At 26.0% G+C, this 23,559-nt stretch overlaps 1 protein-coding gene and 1 long non-coding RNA gene across 3 annotated transcripts; one reads left to right on the forward strand and one right to left on the reverse strand.

Moving 5' to 3' along the window:
• Positions 1-2,342: 2,342 nt before the first annotated feature.
• LOC126550506 (uncharacterized) lies at positions 2,343-6,178 on the forward strand. 2 transcript variants are annotated; one of them, XR_007604632.1, is made up of 4 exons: positions 2,347-3,002; positions 4,252-4,413; positions 4,542-4,775; positions 6,012-6,178. It is a non-coding gene; the product is annotated as an uncharacterized LOC126550506 (long non-coding RNA). The 2 variants fall into 2 exon arrangements; XR_007604631.1 differs by having other exon boundaries at positions 2,343-3,002; positions 4,252-4,775.
• Positions 6,179-15,285: 9,107 nt separating this feature from the next.
• On the reverse strand, positions 15,286-16,653 carry LOC114130539 (uncharacterized). Its single transcript, XM_027995527.2, has 4 exons — positions 16,430-16,653; positions 15,999-16,147; positions 15,810-15,907; positions 15,286-15,709 (listed from the first exon to the last, which is right to left on the reverse strand). Exons 1-4 carry the CDS (start codon positions 16,471-16,473, stop codon positions 15,653-15,655), a joined length of 348 nt encoding a protein of 115 aa, XP_027851328.2. The 5' UTR covers positions 16,474-16,653; the 3' UTR covers positions 15,286-15,652.
• Between the last annotated feature and the right edge of the window lie 6,906 nt (positions 16,654-23,559).

Here is a 23,559-nt window from a genome sequence, read left to right on the forward strand (position 1 = left end):
AAAGGAGCTTTTACCAAGTCCCAAGACCATAATAAATTATAATATAGCGGCATTTTATCATTAATAAGATATGCATTATTATATTATTTTATGTAGGTACGTCTAAGCATGATGACTTATCTATATAATAGAAGTTTATGATTATATTATATTATACCTACTAGCGGGGCTTGGTGTTTGAAATTGTTTATAATATTATTATACAAAAGATATATAATATGATATGTCAAGAGAAAGTCACCTGCAGTTGATATTAGTACAATAGCAATTTCTACCAGAGAAAGTTTGCGCACAAATTAACTGACACTATTAGGTATGGTATATACTTTCCATCGTTCATTCGTATCTATTATATATATATATATTATATATGTATACTAAACCATAAAGTGTTACATTATAGCTCTTATCACTTATTTTATACCTATTTATTGTTCACATAGGTATTTGTTACGCCAGGTATATTGTGTAAACGTAGTAGGTATAATAATTGAGTGAACAATTTTGTTTTCTTTTAGTCTAATTGTTTGTATGCGAGTGTGTATATACATACTGCAGTCTCAATTGCTTGATATACAAACAATTAGCTGATTAGATAAATTTCGACTAGTTCATAAGACCATTTGTATTATATTATTATACCTACATACGTGTTCTTAATTAATTTTATGATATTGTAAAATGTATTACAAACACATTGTACAAATACTTTTATAATTATCACTATTTTTTTTTATCTTTTGTCAACTGTCAACTGTCAAGTACTTACATATTTGTTATAGTTTGTTTTTTTTTTCATAAGACCGAGTTTCATATTATGTAATTGCGTGTAATGGTTAACACCAAATCTACGTGTTTGGCCACTAACAGAACTAATTATATCGTGTTTTACTGTTTTGTAAATGTATATCATATAAGATAAAAATCATATTTAAAATAATTAAAATATACACATTTATAGTCATCACTCATTGTCAAATTAAATCTAGTCAGAATTGTATCAACACTTATTATATCATACACAAAGTGTCACAATATTATGTCATATAATATTACACGCTGTCATCATCATACATTGATAGAACAGTGTCTGTAATAAATTTACAGATTTTCTCGTATGATGCGAGTTAATAATTTCTGACAGAATCTCATAATAAGTACGTACATATATACCCCCCCTCCACATGGGAATTTTCAAATTTGTGGAGTAGTTAGTTTGTACATTTGTACACGTTGCAAGCTATATCTATAGAATTTTTTTATCTATACCTGCTATAATGTTAAAAATAGAAATTTGTTTTTGCTTTTGCACTCAATTTTTAATAATGATATATTAATCTGTTCGTTCAGATCTAGTTTTACCCATAAAGAATTGAAAATAAATTATTTTTTATAAACTATTAAAGTAAATATACTTGTTATTAATTCGTTTTTTTACTGTCTGAATAATATATAGGGCAATAAATGTCTATATTTAATATTTATAGAGGATATACCTGCTCTAAAATGCACAAAAGTTGAAATATATAATTATATGAGACATTTAGTCTCATAAATATATAAGGTTTTCCTTTTTCTGATCTCTGTATATTGGCTATTAAACATTGGCATACATGAAAATATCATGTCAAAATACATGACTGTATCAAGTTTAGAATTTAAAGAATATTATTATATTATTATCAAATATATTATATTGCATAGATATATTAGCAGGGTGAGAGGATATTAGTGGTTTAATAATCGAGCCAAAATCGTAGATTCTGTTTACCACGCTCATTAAAAATATCTTAGGTATTGGAAATAACTAATAAGATAATACTGCCTCGAATTAAAATTATATTGGGAAAAAAAACATCAAAATAAGTAGCTACTAAAATATGTTTGTGTATTGATAGATATTTCAGAAAACATAATATTATTGTAATATTTTTAAGTTATAATACGCAGGAACAATTTTCCGTAGGTATTTATAATTTTTCATCTAATAATTAACTTGTCTTAGGTTTTTAGCTAATATTTTAAGCCCTATAGAAATTATTAAACTATTATAAAATTTAAAAATTTTATCAATTTATGTCTACACTTTATTTGCAATATTACACACTATATAATGCACTCTGCATTTATTATCTTAAGAGTCGACCGTGATAATAAAAAAATAATAATATTGTTATTTTAGAATAATATACTAAATCGTCATAGCCACTGCAGGTTATATACAAGTAGTTGTATATTATATACTATATTATTATATAGATATTGATTATATTGGCATACTTATTAGTTATTACTAATTATACTATATAGATATTATATATACTACGTTATTGCCGGTACAAACTCGATAATAATTTAGCTTGACAGCAGCTATAGCGTGTGTGTCAAACTGGGCTAGTGTTCGGCTGCCCAGACAAGGATGTATAACGATGCAGCGAGGAAAGGTAGAACTTTATATCATTATTATTATAACGTGTCAAGTGTACGGCATCGAGCTCGTGTGTTAAGCCATCAATAATGCTGCAGGTTCGCGTCAACTCTAATTATAAGGCCACGAACACAGTATATTACTATATTATATTATATATAGTTGCATGATGCGTGCTGTATGGCTGGCTATACATTATAGTAGAGTATATAAGTATTTTATGACGAGGTCGTGCTCTTGTCCTTATTTTCGATATAACATCAAGGTTGGTTTCTCGGCGTGCCTGATTAAAATTTTCGAAAAATATAATCAAATTCCCGGTTTTATGACCGTTAATGCGTCGTACAAGAAATCGGGATTATCATTACTTTTTACAACTCTCATAATAATAATAAATTATGAAGTGCCTATACCATATAACTTATAATATATAGTAACTATTATAGTGCGTACTACGGACCTCGTGTATAGAAAATTAATTTAGATTAAACGATAAATTTATCAAACTTATACCTTAATGTAAAAATATTTCAACAGCTATGTATACATCAGTTTAATGATACAAAAAAAAAATGTAAGTTACTTACCTATTTTTTTTTATTATTATTATTATTATTAATAAACACAATAAAAATAGCATATATAGACGAGAAACATCTTAAATATTATTTGATAAACACTTGATTGTATTTTGGTGTTTTGTCAGTTTGAAAAGATAATTCCATTGCACCGCCATCTTCTATCATTTACAAAATACATAGAACTGTGTCAGACTTGTCTCCTAAAACCCTATTATCATATTAATTTAATAGAAAGTTTATTGTAATGCACATTTGTATTATGCCACTTAAAAATAATATTCAGTGAATAGGTAGGTATACTATTTTTTATTTATTTTATGTACATATATAATAAATAAATATACATGTTATTTATTAACATCACCCATAAATATTGTTGAGTTACTCTAAACTTGGTTACCTACTGTGCGGAATTACCCTTCTCTAGAACCGTTTTACTTGATTATGTTTCGTTCATAAAATAAGCAAAGTCCAGTAAATTATGTATAGATTCAGTTTTGTCTTAAATATCTGTGATCGATAAATACTAAATAAATTAGGCAATTTCTGTAACCATCAAGACAATCCCACATCGCCACAGACTGCGTCCGTTCATCTTCTTTCGTTTGCGTTATTTCACTTTTTTGAACTATACGATTTCATTTTTCTTGATTTCAATAATTGTTTTTGTCGAATCCAATTCTTCAGATTCACTTATTTGTTCTATTGTTATAAACTTCTTGTGGCATTTTTGGTGACAAGTTTTACTGCAATGTTTACGCTTATATATAATAATATATAAACACTGATCTAAAAAGATTTATTTTTTTACAGTATACATGCATCTTTTATTATGATAACTATTATTATTTTTATTTCAACTTTATACCTAATATGTTATTTGTTAAAACGTTTATTTACATCAAACGTTCTTATTTTATTATACAAGTATTACTGTATTAGCGGTAACAATGTTGAACAATTTATTCTATTTTAATCGATTTAGTTATTTTCTATAATTGTTCAAACTTCAAACGCTATAAGTGCATAGACGTATTATAATAGAGTATATTAATAACTATTAAGTTATTATATTATTAAGTAAATTATATGCACCTATGTGAAATAAGAATGGCTATAAATATTTTAGAATTAGTCTAAATATTTTAAATATTTCATTTTGTACAATAATTTTAAAGTCAGTCAATATACTCAACTTAATTAATTTTTTAAGTTAAAAATTTAAATGTTTTTATCGTATAGGTACACTCAGAAGGTAATAAAATACAAATATAAACTTTACAAACATTATACAAACATATACATCCACACCAATAAACAAATTAAAAATATCTGTATAGGTACATATACCTATTAAAATGGGAGAAAATATTAAAACAGTATCAATAACTTATCAAAATAAAAGTAATAATTTCAAATAAATAATATAAACAGAAAAGATATGTTCTTATTAAATAGAATAAGAATATAATATGTCACACAAACATCTTAAACATTTCACGATGACTGTCGCTGTTACATCCTATTCACAGCTGAGAAATGCGTCGAACAGCAGGGACGCATACAGGCATAGATGAAGATGATGACACAAAGTTTTAATAGACAAAGAAGACACTTCAATATACACTTTATGGCTCATGTGGAACTCAGCTCATCATCAGACATATTTTAACAGAATATTTCAGCAGATGTTAAAACGAAAATAATTTACCAGATCACCTTCGTGAAGTCTTAGGACCTCAAACGGAAACAACAAAGTATAACAGGTAATTTATTTTAGTCGATCGTAATATATTTATAGTAATAATAAATAACACACGAAAAAAATACATATCAACCCATAATATATATTATATTATACCTACCTAGTACCTATAGCTATAGGTATCATGAAATTATAGGTAGAATGTTTATACATATTTTTAGGTTTTTATATTTTGATAATTTTATACTTACAAATCGTGTTCTTTCTGAATTATAAATGTACAATGAAATAATAATTTAAATTTTAAAAGTTAATACTTAAGTATATAAATATATAGGTATTATTTATTTGTAGGTAATTGCAATATATCCGCCGAAAAATATTATTTATTATTGTTTGAATAATATTAGATGTTGTTCACAATGCGCTGAAAGTATACTATAGGGGTAAATAATTCGGAAGGGGGGCTAATGAGGTGAATATAGGTGATCAACATTGGTGTCTCGTCTATACTTTAGGGGAAAAAATATGTCGTAAAACATACTTATGCCATTTTTAATAATTATAACTGAAGGGAGATGAATAAGTTAATCACGTTATATACCTATACCCATTATATTTATCAATGTAAGACCACATTGAATTTGTATTTATAATGTACCTATTATAATGTATCAATGTATGCATAATGTACCCATAATATTTTTATATTTCAATTATTCGTGCAGAATGCTACACATTAATATATAGCCAATGTGTATAAACATCAATTGGGTATTTTTAATTTTGATACTTATTTAATATATGGATAACAATTCCCATTGATACTTAATTATTTAATAATAATTGTTATATTATATTATGTATTCATAAATCAGTCATTTGTAGTTCTATTAGGTTATAGGTTCGCAAAATACTTTTATCGTCAATATATTATATATAGGCCGTAGAGCCAGACGAAGCTAAGCCCCATACCGATACCATTAACCTTAAATTGATATGAAATCTTTACACATCAATAATGTATCAGTATTACAATATATATAATATAATAATAAAATTATTGTTAGATTATTTTTTCAATTATTTTTATATTTTTCTAATACTTATTTCATGAGATTGATAAATTTAAACTTTAGGTTTTTGGTTTTTTTCATAAAATCAAAAATTTAAACACAATAACCAATTAATTTCCGTTTGCAGATCTTTTTTTCCCGATTCGTTTATATATAGGTATATATTATATAAGGTACTTTATTATCGTTTTATATTTTAACGAATAAGTATTTATGTTTAGATATGAACAGGAGATCCCCGTCGTTGGTTAAAAGAAACTATATAGGATAGATAACAGGAAAAGTGTCATTTTTCCGAACACTTATTTATTTTATATATGTAGGTATGTATCTACTTTTTACCTACATAGTACACTTAATTACATATGTTTATTAACGATTGAGAAAATAAATCTGGAAAATACATTTTTTTACGTATAAAAATATAAAAGATGTTTCTTCTATAAATGTTCAAGTTATCATCCGATAATGTATTAATGATTTATATTCTATTAATTAAGACTTAAATAATAATAATAATAATAATTTATTTTTCCAAAAAAATATTACGTTCAATCGTTTATTTATAATATTCTTTTGATTATATATTCAATTTTTATTTGAATGTATTTTGAATGTTCTTATAATATGTAAAAATGTAAAACTGTTATAATTAGGTATTAACGTGTTTGCTATTGTATATATAATTGAAATGTTTAATTTCGTGAATAAATATAATCGGTTAGAATTGTGTGTACAACGAAAAACTAACGCGTAGAAGAGGATACATAAAAAATGTATTCGGACCCGAGTTTGGGAAACCCTGTTTCGGTGCGCGAGCAAGAGAGCGAGACACCGACGGAGAACGGTGTACAGTATAGTATAATAATATATAATTTAATATTACCGCCGTGCGTATAATATACTCGTAAAGTCGTAGTTCGTGCGGGACGCGAACAGCGACGATATAGAATGATAGAAAAATAAGAATAAGAGAAAGAAATGCACTCGCAGAAGGCTATTATATTGCAGTAATTAGGGGGAAGAAAAAAAATAATATTATAATCGTATACAGTCAAAGTGAAATGTGAATATTTCATCATCGTGATATTATTATTATTTTATGGTACATTATCATATTATATTATTCAAAAACCACGTAACGTATATAGACGAGATACGACGACGACGACGACAAGTCGACAACACATTATATTTTGTGGAGGGGGTCGTCACCGATTGCGACGGGTTCGTAGGCCGACGCCGCCGCGTGTAAAAAACGTGCGTTCAAGGTTTGTCGGGATAAAAAAAAAAAAAAAAAAAACACATTTCGTCGGGCGGATGTGCGTGCGTATTTCAGTGTAGTCGTCGCCGGCGTCGCGCAAGTCATGCACGGCGGCGGCTGCGGCTGCGGCGTGCACGTTTATTATTATTATTATTATTTTTTTATATTTTTTATGTAGTCGACCGGTGTAGGTACGTGCGGCGACGTAACGCAACGTTGCCGGATTGCCACCGTCGCGCGTCTGGCCCGGAGAGAGACGGTGCGTGTGCGAGTATTTTTTTTTTTTATTCGCCGGCGTTCGTCTTTTACCGTACGCACAACGAATAATATATTATATTATATACTTCGATCTATCGCCACTCACCCCCCCCCCCCGTTTCGCCCACATCATACCCTTTTGAGTGATTTTATTCATCGAACGATGAATCCATTTTTCCGCTAATATATATACGAGTATATATATATATAATAATATGTATAATACTTTTAAAATTTATTGAATTTATAATTAGTTCTATAATATACATTCGATAAGTTAATGCGAGTGGTATTAATTTACTACACATGTTGCTACTATATTCTATAGGTACTGAAATTTAGTTATTATAATTTATAATTATTTATTTTTCTTTGTAGTTATTATAGGTATCTTTTTCGTATTTAAATATTTAATTTTTATCATACGTATCCGTGTATATAGGTACAAGGGTGGATTTAAAGATGAAAATAGATTAACCATATGGGTACATAAGGTGTATAATATATAGAAGTCTTAAAAACGCTAGATTGTATTTAAGACCATAAATTAATGCAAATTTTCATGATTATTTGATAAGTTTTGTGAAAGTTTGAACTTTAAATGGTTATAAAAAAAAGTTGTGTCTATATTATATTTTTGATATTTTATTATTTAAATATGAAAAATATAGATAAAATGTTCAAGCTTTAATACTCAGCAGTCAGAAAATACAAAAATGTTATGACATATAAATAAAATAATATGTGTAAAACAATATTGTAGGTATATAGCCCGAAAAGAGACAAAATATTTTTTAAATTATATCATATCTTTTAAATTCTTATACATGATAATATTCGGTTAAGATTCAAAGTCTATTAGATACAGTTTAATCATTTATATAAATTATGAAAATAAACAACATCAATTTTATCCATAACTAGGTTGAAATTCATGTTTTCTGTAAAATGATAATGCATTCATCGATAATCCGTTCAAAAATAAAAATTGTAATAGTTTTATAAAAATAAAATATGATTTTTACAAAAATCTCACACGAAAAAAATGATTATAAATAAGCACTCAAAGAAAAATGTTTACGTATCTAATTATTAAAAAAAAAAATAACATTTTAAAATGGGCCGCCATTGAAAAATATATTTGGGTCCAGAGACCTCCACAAAGCTTAATCGAACCCTGCAAATAGATATAAATTAATTTTCTTATAAGTTGAACTTTAAAACGTGCGATAACCGATATACATAATTGCATTTGTGTAATAATGTATGTTGATACGGTCGTACGCACATAATATTCTGTTAAAAACTCAAATTCAAAAGCATTTCTTATAAATTATATAGGTACCTAACTAATATTTATTTTTATTATTGAAATTTATAAAGTGATATAGAGCTTTGGCCTCCATAGACTCCGAGTATCAGCCACAGATATACCAGCTAGTATTAATTATTGTGCTGTAAAATACTACAGATAGTTTTAACGAAAATCCACTTTGCTTATTTGGGGGAGAGTATAAAATTAAATCGAACTCTGACACTAAAATTCCGAATTAGCGCCTGCGCACAGGTATATTATATAAGTGTATAGGTATATAGTATATGGTATGTGCCTCATATTGTTGTAATTTATTGCATCGCTTATAATTACGCTGCCGACGTAGGTATCATATATAATATACACAATATATTGTAGTCGTCAACGTGCGTGACTCGAATTCTGTCATATATATTGTATACCTATATAGTACCTATACACCATACGAAACGGTCAAAATTAATAATTAGGTATATTCACGCTCGTACAATAGGTGTTCATATATATATTTCATTTTTCTATGTATAATATATATTAGAGAACGATGTACCTGAATATGTTCCATAATATACATATATATAACTGCTGAATATACTTTAACGCGCGTTACCGCGACACAGCCATATATTACACAATAATTAGGTATATAATATAAACGTCTCTTCAAACCTGATGTGCGTATATGAATACATTTTGATATAACACGAACAACCAACGCGTTTACCTTGAACAAAATATTTTCGATGATATCGTTAACTATAATATATATAGTACCTAAAGATATACTTGTTGCATCTGCAGCTGTGTATAATATTATGTATTTATATCTCAATATATCTGAGTATACCCTATTAGAATATGTACATCCATATATTTTATAGATTTAGATTTGTGTAAATTGTTCAGTATATAATATTTTTACATTTAAACCGAAAATCACTAATACCCGTCGCGTTTTCGTCTATAGATAATAATAGTTAAATAGTATATACCATTACGTGTAAAATACTGTCTATTATACGCTCATAGCTCTGCACAATCAACTTACAATGACGGTTAAAAAATGTCAACTTCAAAATTTAATAACGTACCTATAACTATAGTATCTGATCATAATATTCCGCAGTATAAACGTATAAATAATAATTTATACAGTAAAAAAGGAGAGTTCTCGTTTTAAAAAACTGGAGTTCATAGTATCACCACGGGACACTTTTTAACAAGTTCAAAAATTCTTAAGAATCATTAAATGTGATCTTTAAAAATATTTAAACATTCCAAAAATCTTAATTTGAATAAGTTCGTTATTATTAAATGAAAAAATGGGGGTGAACATGCTTAGTACAATCATTCAGTGTATAATAAGTAGTGACAATGGTGTATATTATATAGGTACTCCCACGTCGACTATATGCATGCTTACACTTATAATATCATATAATAAGTCGCGTGTAATCCTATATAAATCCCACATTTACACATTAGATAGAGTGACTAGAAAGTATAGAGACTAATTGGTATAAAACGCAGTTACCTACGTAGTATTGTTAAAACAGGATCGCCTACATACCTATCTACCAGCGAGTATTTCTAACAAAATAATATTGAAAATATCATTTCTAATACTGCTAATTCATAAATATTAAACTATTATATGTTTTTACAAAAACTAATTATTTTGAATTTTAAAAGTGTTTCTTTAAATACATTAAAATAGTTTTTAATTTTCTTAATGTAAATTATTGTTTAATGAAACGCTTATGGTTTATAAATAAATCAAAAATAATGATTTGTAGTTAAAATGATATAAGGAATGTACACATTTACTCGTCCAGTGTGGCTGCAGTATCCATTATATGATAGGTATTAGTTTATTATTGATATGAAAACTGTTAACAAAAATGTTCATAAAATATCCGAACAACCAAACTGTAATCGAACAATACGTAATAATAGTCTTAATTATGTTCAATTATAATTTCTTTTCTATATTATGTATAACCTGCAATGGCAACCCAATATAAAAAATAAAATAATAATCGTATTTCGTGATCCAAAAAATTGCTGTGCAGTGGACCCCTCTTTAAATTGTGAATTTAGCGAAATCCTTCTTTAATGCGTGCGCTTATGAGTGTGTTATGAAATGAAAATATTGTCCAAATTTCAATAAGTCTCTATCTATATATTATTAAAATAGATAAACTATACCTAATAGTTTTTAGGCTCTATACGTTGATTGTCTATCGTGCAATAAAAAAGAGCCGCTTATATATTATATTGATAGATAATCTATATCTATTGGACATTAGTCCAATCATGATAATTGTAGTATTATAATTATAGTGTGTGAGAAAATGTTCTGTATACATAATTCGGATGTACTTTTAAGGATATAAACGATATCTATAGAGTAGTAAATATATAAATAAAAAGAATCACAGTATTAAAAATCACGAGTGTACCTATTAATATTTATGTGTATCTCTATAGGTAGGCACGGTAAATAGTCCAAGTCCATATATGTATAAATATATATTATTATTTAATATAATATACCTATACCGACTTGTGGACTGTACAAAACTTAAAAGGCAAAGTTGAATGTCTGGCTTCCTATAGGAACATAGGATTTCCCATGGAACTATAGTTGCCAAATTACACATATAATGCTATACTATGATATAATCTATACTATATATGTATATAATACTATATTATATAATTTAACAACCAGGAAGTTATGTATATAATATAGTTATATTATAATCCTAGACGTATAATATATTTTGTATACAGTATCATATTCAAGCCCAGATCATCGGAGTACAGGCCTCCAGAGCTCCCAGGGTAGTCCAATTTTGGGGGAGAGGGCAGGACCTTTATAACATTAAAAAAATACTGCATTTTTTTTTATTTAAATTATATTTATTTAATAAAATATTATTTATTATTATTATTTATTTAATAATTTTTATGCGGCAGCGTTTATTATCTTATTTTTTTCAGCTATACACAGAGTTTGGTTTTTAAGAAATTTTCTTTTCACAACAAATGTCTTCTCCATTATCTTTATCTGTCACTCGTCATGTCTTTGAGCTCCCTGTAAGTATAGTATCTTGCATTATTTAACTGATGTATTTTGTTCTTGGTCTTTCAAATGCATTTAATAAATTTAATAAATGCATTTAAAATTTAAATTCTGAAAAATAAAACGCAAAAGTTGTGTAACGTTTTAAATCTGAATAACGATAAACACAAAAGTTGAATAACGTTTAAATTCTGAATAACGATAAACTCGAAATTTGTGTAACGTTTTTATTCAAAATAACGTAAAATGAAATTTTTTTCAAATTCAAGCCCTTGTATACCTAAATATTATTAATATTTTATGACCAAAAAGTTTTGAAAATTTAATACAAGGTTCCTTATGAGTTGTTTTTAATGTAGCTAAAAAAAATTAAAAATCGTTAGTCACAATTTTTTTTTATAAGCGTTTTTAGTTCAAATTTTTACGAAATCTGTCGAAAACGCGAAAATTTGCAAGTAATTTTGAAGTTGAAAAATCATAAAATTTTTTGTGTTTATAACTAAGGATTAAAAATACAACACTAAGTTTTCCATAAGTTTACCTTCAAGTATCTATAGAGAAAACTCGAAGCATCATTATAGGAAAAATTTTGAGTGCGTTTGAATTTTAAATTTTTATGAAATTGCGTAACGATAACGATTTATCCTCAAACGATTTTAAATATTTGTTATTATTCAAAAAGTATAGGTAAGTCGTAGATACTTGAAAATTTTACCAGTTATTTTAATTGGCATTTTCTTTACATGATTTAATTTTCAAAATATTTTGTGTTTTTTTGAGCTATTTATAGACAACTGCAATTTTCAACTTTTCTGAAAAATTTTTTTTGAAGTGCCGATAAAATTTTTTTGGTTCTATCAAAATACTTGAAAATTTTATACAAAGTTCCTCATATGTTATTCTTATAGTGATTAAAAAATTATAAGAATACATAGGCACAATTTTTTTTTATTAGCATTTAAAGTTCAAAATTATGAATATTTGCAAATTATTTTGTATAAACCACCTTTTTCACCAACAACTGGAAATTATATCCTAGGCTGAAAAATCATCTTCGTTCAGAATCGTTTTTCGTATACAATGATACCTATCATTGCATTCAAATTTAACCTACCCTAGTCCGAGGTCAACCCCACCCCCTAATGTACAGCAGAACGGTACCCACTTGCCCGCTTTTTAGATATAATACGATCAAAAATTACCCATCGTTATCGGATCGGCTGGAACTCGTGTTTTTCTGAAATATTCCCGTGACATATAGGGAAGCATTACACATATATTAAGCAACGTTTTTATAAAACCATAAATTTAGGTCTGCGGGGAATGTTTCAATGTAATGTTTACATTGGAACTTAAAATGTATAGAACTCATGTTTTTCTGGAACATTACAAATACTTTCAGTGAATGTACCATTCTTATGTTAAAATTGGAACTTAAAATGTATATTCCTGTAATGTTTGTAACAGTTTCTTGCACGGTGGGTAGTGTAACATATTATTAAATCATTATAACGTGTATTATTTTATGAGTTAAGTACCTATAGGTACTATATACTTATCATACATTATCATAACTTAAGAGTGACTTTTTTAGAAATTAGTTACTTTGCATAAAAGTTATTAAATTACTTTATCATATGTATTTATATTACATAGGTATAAATAAAAATTACAATGCCAATAGTAGTAACTATATAGTACAACTTAAAGTTTTTACGATTTATATGTTATTATATATAATTCTTAGTGTTATTATCTACTTATTTCAAATATTAATAGTAGAGGCCAACAGTCAATATTATATATATATATATAAGTTCTATTCAAATGTATAATATGGAATATTATAGGATGATAAGCTATACTTTATAGCTTTATTAATATATACATTCCTATATGAATCTAAATATTATATAAATATAAGCCGATTACTAGGGTCATATTTACTCATAAAATATATATATATATAAAATAAATAACAATGTTAAAAATACATTATAAAAACATTCTATATTCTACCACAAATGCATCTATGTATATAAGCAACCGTAAAAGAATCCTTTTTCAATATATTCGTATTTTTCTTGTACCTATTTTGCATCTTAAATTGGTAATAAATACTAAATAAGAATAATTGTTCTATAATAATATTTACTGAATATATGATTCATTATTTAGTTTTGATTTCTAAATATCGTCAATTATTGTAACGGATTTGTTTTTTTATAACTTAATAATTTTTAATTCTAATCAATCTATATCGTTTTTATATTATATAATATGGTAATATTTAAACCCAAAGTTTTTTAGCTTAAATTTATATGAAATACTCGGTGACGTTATATATATATTATATATTGCCAAGAATTATTGAAGATTATATTATACATAGAATCACCTATTATGATATATGTATCAAAACAATATTTTTATTATTCTGCTTTTTATATTTTAAATTTCGTAAAATTAGTATAATACTTAATGAGTTAATACGGTAGAGCTTCAATTAAATAACCGTACTACAAAATCGTTGAAAAATAAAATGCATTTTTATTTTACAATATTTTTAAATTTAAAATTTGAATTAATTATTTTATACATATTTCTTTGATCACATAAAACTTATATAGTATATACGCGTATTATAAATTTTAGCACATCAGTTTAATTTTTAATTACCTATACAAACCATTTCATTTCATTTTAATTATAGATTTTTAGTTATTGTTTGATTATCCGCACCCCTCGGTGGCTCGGTTCCAATTAAAGTGAATAATCGACACTTTACTATATTTATATTTTATATTGAGTTTCTTCGATGATCATCACTATTTCAATTCGTATATAGAAAATGATGAAATAGTCGTGTATATATTATGCAAATAAAATATGTTTAGTCCACATTATGTTATAGAAGTTATAACCGGAAATATAAATGCGTGGTAAAATGATTTTAAACGAATTATTATACAACCGTTGCGTCGCCTGATAAATGTCAATGATCATAAATATTATTATACTTATTAGCATTACTATCTTCTATCGCTAACTGGCATCTATATACTACAAATTTATCCTGAAATAGTGAAGTATATATTTATGTGCGTGTGTGTGTGTGTATGTTATGTGTTTAAAAGCAGCTGTTTGTATAGAATATATGAATAAAATATAATATATTAAGTGCAATTACGCATGCATATAAAATCGTTATTTTTGTTTTTTAAACATAATAGATTATTGTTTTTAAATAAAAATGTTTACGCATATACATTCACACGTGCGTAGGTTAGGTATATGTTTATCTAAAATTATTTTGTACATAACCCATTGGTAATATATAAGTAATAAGAACTTTTATATTATATATAGGTCTAAGCTTTCAATAATGCACTAAATTTTACATTTTTTCTTACCTATATAATAATAGGTGCTCGTTTTGGCTCTTGTTTGTTATTTTTAGGATATTTTATATAGGTCCTATACATAAATATAAATTTAAAAATGCTGTTTTAAAATTTTTATGGAATTTTAATATTTTATTTATTAATATTCTAATTAATAATTCACAAACAATTTAAAATTAATATGTAGGTAGATACATTTCAGATACAATAAATATATAATATAATATAATATAAAACAGTGGATACAATCTTGAATTTAGAAAACAAATATATAATACAATTAATAAAAAAACAGTAGGTAATATAATTTTTAACAATCATGCACGGTATGCTACTGACATGCCGTTTTTCAAATTACATTTAAAAGATAATTTTACAATAAATGAACATTTATTATATGCATAAAAATAGACATTTAAGAACTGCAGAATAAATCTGAAAATGAATACATTTCACTAGTCGAAACTTATCAAACGGGTCGTAACAAAACATCCCAGAGATGACAATTACAGACCTGCAGCAGGACTATATTATTATGACTGTATGAGCCTTACACAATCCTCCATCTCCCAAGGCTGTCCCGTATAAACCTTTTGGATAAAATTAATATTTTATTTTATTGTTTTTTTTTTTTTATATATAATCTAAAACCAAGAGTTAGATAATTATAGTCAAACATATTAATTTTACTTCAGAGTCAAATATGCCCATGAGTCGATCGTCAGATTTTTTTCCCAGTGGACACATTATCGACTTTATACAAGATTTGTGACACGTCAAAAAACAATCTGCAACATAAAAAGAGTATAATATTATACGAATTATAGGTAATAATAGTGTCATTAAAGATAAATGCATCTGATTTATAAATGGACTTACTTTGGCATTTTACAATTTTCGTTAACGGCCATCTCAAAGAACTTTTACAAATTCTGCATTTTTTGTACATATTTTTTAGGTGGTTCATAGCTTTTGTATCGTGGCCACTGCAATAATACACTTCTTCGACATAATCGTCCGAATTTGAACTAAAAATTCCATAGTTCTCACTTTATTGACCGTGTAAGGTATTTAGGTACATGTACATCAATATAGCATATAGTATTATACATATTAGGTATATTCTATACTATTCTTAGTAATATTATATTATTTATTATAAAAATATGACAACACGGCTATATACATACGAATATATCGTATATTTAAAATATGCTTTAGGATAAGTTCATAAATATATTAAGAATGTATCTATTACTAGTATTACTATATTATATAAGGTATACTTAAAAATATTATTATACTCTTACTGCAGACGGTTCAGAATACGATCGATTTGATTTTTGAACAACATTATATTATATATTATTATATAATATACAGTAAATATTATGTAGCAGAAAATATATATCGAAACTATAATAAACACGATAGAATTAAATGTTTAAATATATATTTATATTTTATAGAAAACAAAGTTAAACTTTAAACTGTTTACATCAATTGTAATATTTTTATCGAAATTAAAATTACATAACAACTCATATATAACACAGCTGCAGTAGTGAATATTATACATCCATAGTTACCGCTACTATTAAGCCACACAATCGACACAATATCATTATTATAGTATATAAAAATAACAATATATTATGCATTTTAGTTTGTTTATTTTATGATGTTTTAATTTTTATTAAATAAGCCACGAGTATAGGTAAAATTTTCTAATAAATATAAAAACACTCATAATACTTTTAAAATTTAATGTATTATAGAAAATCCACATAGACAATAATGTGCTTACCTTTGTATTTAACAATAATAAGTCGATTCATAACAACACAAAATTTGTTCTGTTAAACAAAAATGTTACTACTATAGTAAACTAGATCGATTAGATTTTAGACTAAGACAATGTTCATTGTTCTCATGATTCATGTGTGTTGTGTCCTTTTAATTTCCCACTGCTCAAACGTAAATAGATCGTTGATTGCATACTTGCATGTAGGTATATATGTAATATATATGAATCTAAAAATTTTGAAACTCATAACGTAATAATGAATGATAACTGATGAGCATTAAAACACAAAATATTAAAATTTTAAAATAAATTAATTCCTTATTTTATACACATATTATAATATGACTATATAATACCTATTATGTTTAATAAATGTTTAATATTAATTTATCTAATTACCTACTTGTTTAAAATTATACTAGGTACACAGATATAATTTATAATATATAGGTATTAGGTAACAATATAATCTTCACAGTTCGCTATGAAAGAATTCGATTATAAAAGGTAAAAAATATTTATTTCTATATAATCATCGTTTTTAGCAGTAATACACCTAAATAATTTTTTCCTCTTGGCATTGGAACTATAGGTACACTTTAATACCCATTATTGGGTAACTGAATAATCATTATAATATAAACATTTTTTTTTTTTTTTTGTTATAAATCCGTAGGTTTATTTGCTGCAGTTTTCTATGCTTCTTTATCATATAACATATAATAATTCTTTTAATTCTTTGTACTTACCTTTATTTGTATCTTTCATTAAATTTTTAATGAAAATAATATAGTTTTACTTACAAATATACAAATAATATAATACGAAATGTATAGAATAGTCTATAAGCATTCATATTCCATCATCTAAGCCACAGGCTTGTATTATAATATAGCTATAGAATATCTAGAAATTCTATAAAATGATGAACGAGTATATTGTATGAAATGCCAATGAATTTACTACTGAGTCTGTAACATTTATAATATTATACACTTCGTATATAATGTCCGGTGGACGGGAATAGTCATACTTATAATTTATTGATATATACCTATGATGAACAAACCTTAAGGATATAATCGTCCGATATTTCTATTGGTCATAATATTAAATGCAATATATTATATGATGCAAACATTACAAACCGTGCTGCGGTTCTGCAGCAGTACATAATAATATTATACCTCTATATTATTCTATTATACGTATAATGTACACGTCAGACGGAGATTCTACAAAGCGTTACTAACCTTATAGTATATAATAATGTTATCAACATCTAGACGAACCGATGTCGTATGTATAATGCATGACCGCTTTTGTGAGGTTCAAGTACTGCTGCAACAAAACACAGTGTGCAGTGCTTATGTGTGTGTGTCGTTCCGCGCGTTTATGAATAATTAATGCATATTATACATACACTTATACACTTATACATTATACACAGTGACACGGTGTAAACACGAGGTGATATTTATTATTTTTTTTTTTCAAAAAATCGACAATGTGTTTTACAAGGTGGCCCATTAGCATAAAAAAAATATAGTGTACTCGTATTATTTCGATAGAAGTCGCTGAACTTTATAGTGTGCGCGCGTTTGTTTGCATGCTGGAAATCATTTACACACTGTACGTGCCGTCTATACCCCAATATATAGTGATATATTATAATATATGTATATATATATTATCGTATTGTATACTCATTATGAATATATAATAGCATAACGATAGCACCACTTCATATAATATTAGGTATAGGTATATGATATTAATTATTATATAGTGTATATTATATAGTTAGGTATATACCTAGATACTATACTTACCTATATAGGTACTGCAATCATATGTTATAGGTGATGAGTCTTTCGATTTTCTTTTTTAGTATGGAATATGGATGCATTGTTGGTTAGCTCAAACATATATTAATGTTATAATAATTTGATTAAATTCAATACATATATAATATATATATATATATACCTTGCTTAAAAAGAAAATGTTTGCAATAAGACTTAAAAATCATTTAAATTCAATATAATAATATAAGTAAGCTATTATACATCGGAGCATTCAAAACAGCTCCCGTCCATTGTTGGCTTATTCCCAAACGGCTCCCGTCGAAAAAAGTTAAAAATTAAATCAAAGCTCAAAGAAAAGTAACCCAATATATATGATTTTTATATATTTTTTCTTATAGGTACATACATTTTTTATATTTTTTAACTATAAAACTTTACATTATTTTAATAAAATTGATTTCTTAATAATGTATGGATTTTTATAATTTATTTAGCACCTATACTGTGTACACTCAAACACATTTTTAACCAGCCATTTTTTAAGACAGTCTTTAGTCTGTATGAAACGGGTAGGAATTTGTATTGTAAAAAACCGGAGCCGTTTGGGAATTGACCGTTTATATTATATACATTTAATAACTTTATACAAAGTTCATTATGAGTTAGTCTTAAAGTGATTAAAAAATTATAAGAATACATATAGGCTCAACATTATTAGCGTTTGAAGTTCAAATATTTACAAAAATTCGTCAAAATCATGAATGTTTGTAAATTATTTTGTAGGTATAATTCATAAAAAAAATTGTATAAGTATAGCATAAAGAGTTTATAAAATTTTATACAAGATTTTCCATAACTTTGGCTTATAAAAGAACTTACATTTTGGGGTATTCAGGTCATTAAAACATTAAACCACCTTTTTCACCACCTACTGAAAAATATAACCTAGGCTGACTAATCATCTCCGTTCAGAATCGTTTTTCGTATACAATAATACCTATTATTGGATTCAAATATTTTAATAAATTCATTATAGTGACCTACTATATAGCAGAACGTTACTATTACTTGCCACTCTTTTTTTAAATTGTATATATTTATTACCCATGATTTGTAAAAAATAATGAATTTTTAACCAAAAATTATTTATTATACTCTTATTGTATTGTTTAGAATATTTATACGCATTTGATGTACTTACCTACAATAATTTGGTGCAGGTATATAAGGACAATGCGCAAATGATTTAAGGCCATGTATGATAATATATAATATATAGACACTATATAAATATTTACTACCTACCTATATCAATATAATATACCTATACTTACACGACTAGTTTATGATGTGATCGTACCAAATAGAGCTTTAAACTATTTGTATAGGTTTTTAAATTGGAACAAATTAACAGTGTATTGTGTATTAATAGTTATATATAGGTAATAGGTATATAAGTATATATAGATGTATGTACAGAACCGTTTTTGACAAACTGGTTAAATACTGACTTATTGCTGTTTGTCCGTTTGTACTTACACTATTAATTATTATATTATTATTGTATCTTATGTAGGATTTTAAATTTATATGCAATATTTAAAACAAAATGTATATTATTCTACAGCCATTACAGATTGTAGGTACGTATATAAATTAAAAAAATTATGTAAGTATACACAATAAATCTTTTTTCTAATATTTAAACTAGTTAACAGTAGGTACACCCATGTTTTATTATAAGCCGTGTATATAATAGAATTTGTAGTTATATATTTACCTATTATATTATTATAATGATTAATGATCGTATATTTGTTATAGAAACTAATAAACCGTTGTATAAATATATATAAGTACCTACCTGCAGACAGTATAATATCCATGATCTAGTAGCCACCAACGTACAATAGCATTTTAATCGTACCTATATAATATTATGGCTATATACAACATAATGTCATAATAAAATACACTATGTATATTATAGGTATATACTTATATGCAGACTGTACAGTGTATAATATTTGTATTTATATTTTATTATTATTAAGTAGGTACATTTATTTATGAAACATAGACGCTTTTGTTATCTTACAATTTTTACATAATATATTATAATGTTTTGTGTTATCACGTAGTTCCATTATATTAAAAGTACTTTTAATTATTTTTCATTGCTCAAAATGTTTAATAATAATACTTCTGCCGGTATCGTTTGATCCGTTTATTGCTACACCAGGTCATCGGTAAAGTAAAATATATTATACTAACATTTTATTTCAATAAACGACAATATCTAGCTATATACTGCAGTTTATCATTTTTCCACTTGGTATAATTAATAATTATACCTTATAATATTATAAGTGTTTTGTCTAATATACTCTAAGACATCTATGTACATATTATTTTTTTATATGATTATCTGATCTGAAAGAATCCCACATCTCTAATTTGTTTTATAATTGTGTGCCTTGAACTATGCAACATAACAGACGGATAGTATTATATCGTAGAGTTAAAATTGTGAATTTGGATAATAATTATATTATGTTCTTGGAAATAAATACTGCACTTGAAAATTATCAATAATGTTAAATTTGTAAATGTTTGTGTAATATGTAAACATAGCTATATAGTTATATTAATTACCCCATTCTACCAATGTGGAATGTATTATATAATATAGGTAATAGACAAATTAATGTTACCATTCTTTTCAACGTTATTTTTAAATAATTAAATCGTTTAAACACAATACTAATTTTTTTTTTTTTTACATTTAAGCGTAAACATTATATAATGTATTGTACTCTGTAATGTATATAGATAGTAGGTACACTATATATTATATACCAGGAGTGGCCAGCGAGTAGAGACTAGCGAGCTATCCAATATATTAATAAATATGGAAGAGCCGAAATGGAAAAAAGGTCATATTATTATTATATATTATTATATATACCTATATATAACAAATAAGAAAATAATTAAAAATTAAAAATTAAAATAATACATATTTAAATATGCTCATATCTAGACGCCATAGGATCAACAGGTCTGATAATTGATTTGTATATTAGTAGTTTATTATTGATTACTGTCTTAGATCGTAGAAGTGGGCGGAACAAGTGGAGTCTGGAGTTGACTGTTTTTCTTTTGTATTTAAGTGGTTATTAGGCATTTAGGCCCATGTTAGGCGTCTGTCAAATGTCAAGCCTAGATATTTTATTGTCAGGGGAATGGGTATTTGGTGGTTATTGAGCGATACAGCGGAGCAGTCTTATAGAGAGAAAATGATAAATGATAATTTTGATTCATTTATTTTTATCTTCCAAAGGTTTGACCATAATTAAATTGAGTTAAGATGACTTTGCAACCATTTAGAGATATTCTGTTTAGTTAGGTACTACACTATAGTACTTATATATAAAATATACGATTCAAATAATACGATATATCATTTTAACTTATATAAGAAAGGTTAATAGATATAGTATAATAGTATGGTATGATACTTGACTGTACTTCTTAAGTTCTTATTATTTATAATATTAAGTATGTAGTTATGATTTACAGAAACCTGCGAATTAAACACCGAAACCAAAAAATAAAACTTACGTAAGCACTGTTTTGGCTTCTGTATAAACGGCTAATATATATAATATATAATACCTATTTAGGTAAATTGAAATACTTACCCTGTAAAGAAGACTTTTATAAATGAGCTAGAATAATCCAATTTAATAGGATTAAAATAACCCGTTAAAATATGTCTCAAAGACCGTATGGTGCAAGTATTATTGTTTATATAATATTAACTAGTTAACGTTCTGTACATAATATTGTTATATCTGCAGTAGTATAATATAATATAGTTATATGAAAATGTTTTTAACTTGGAGAACTCTTTATTATAAATATCAATGAGACTAATACAAATGGTATAGGTAAAAAGTTTAACGCGAGTGATATTATATAAAAATGCATAGTGTGAACAAGAGAAAAATATAATTTTATTACTCACTATAAATTCAAATAGTAATGCGAGAAGTTTATAATTTACCTATAGGTGATGAGGAGTTTTGACAAACTCTTTTTTTCTAAACAGCAATGTTTTTTTCAATGGTTATAAGGGAGGGCTACAATACGATTCGTATTTCAATTTTACATCGTTATCTATTATCCCTCCCCTAAATATTGATGAACATTATATACTATCTCTTACAACATACCTAACATAAAAATTTAAATTATAGTAAATTATTAAAATGAGTTGCCATCTAAATTATACTTTGTATACAACAGTTTAAGATGGTAAAAAATGATGTTTATGAGGTCTTGTTGTGTACAAATATATATTAAAATATGTTAAAAATATTCTCATTTTTAATTTCAATTTGTCAAATTACAGCGAAGCTTATGACGTGTAATACAAAATATAGAATGGTATAGTTTCCAGTTTCCACCGCACTTGGTGATGAGGTTCCAGTATATATATTCTACAGATTCTTATGTAATTTCATCATTATTCTATTATTAAAATAAGTGACAACTGAAAAAATAACATATAAATACATAGAAAAAATCAATTAATTAATTGATAAATGTATTTAAATTAGGTATTTAAGAAATTATAAATATTTTAACTATACATTAATGTATTACCTATAAATATATATATATATATTTAGGACATTTAGGTACATTTATTTTTGTATTATTTTTTGTAAATATCAGTATCACTAGAGATTTGAACACGATGGCCATCTCAAAGTGCTTAAATTAAATGTTAATCAAAATTTTAGCTATCAGCAGAATA

The sequence above is a fragment of the Aphis gossypii genome, chromosome 2 (genome assembly GCF_020184175.1).
Source record: "Aphis gossypii isolate Hap1 chromosome 2, ASM2018417v2, whole genome shotgun sequence".
Taxonomy (NCBI): domain Eukaryota; kingdom Metazoa; phylum Arthropoda; class Insecta; order Hemiptera; family Aphididae; genus Aphis; species Aphis gossypii.

Coding starts and splice junctions, on each gene's coding strand:
- LOC114130539 (XM_027995527.2), bottom strand. CDS start 16,473: ATGTTGTTCAAAAATCAAATCGATCGTATTCTGAACCGTCTGCA. Junction 16,148..16,429: donor CGTATTCTGAACCGTCTGCA/GTAAGAGTATAA, acceptor TGGAATTTTTAG/TTCAAATTCGGACGATTATG. Junction 15,710..15,809: donor TGGGCATATTTGACTCTGAA/GTAAAATTAATA, acceptor TTTATCCAAAAG/GTTTATACGGGACAGCCTTG.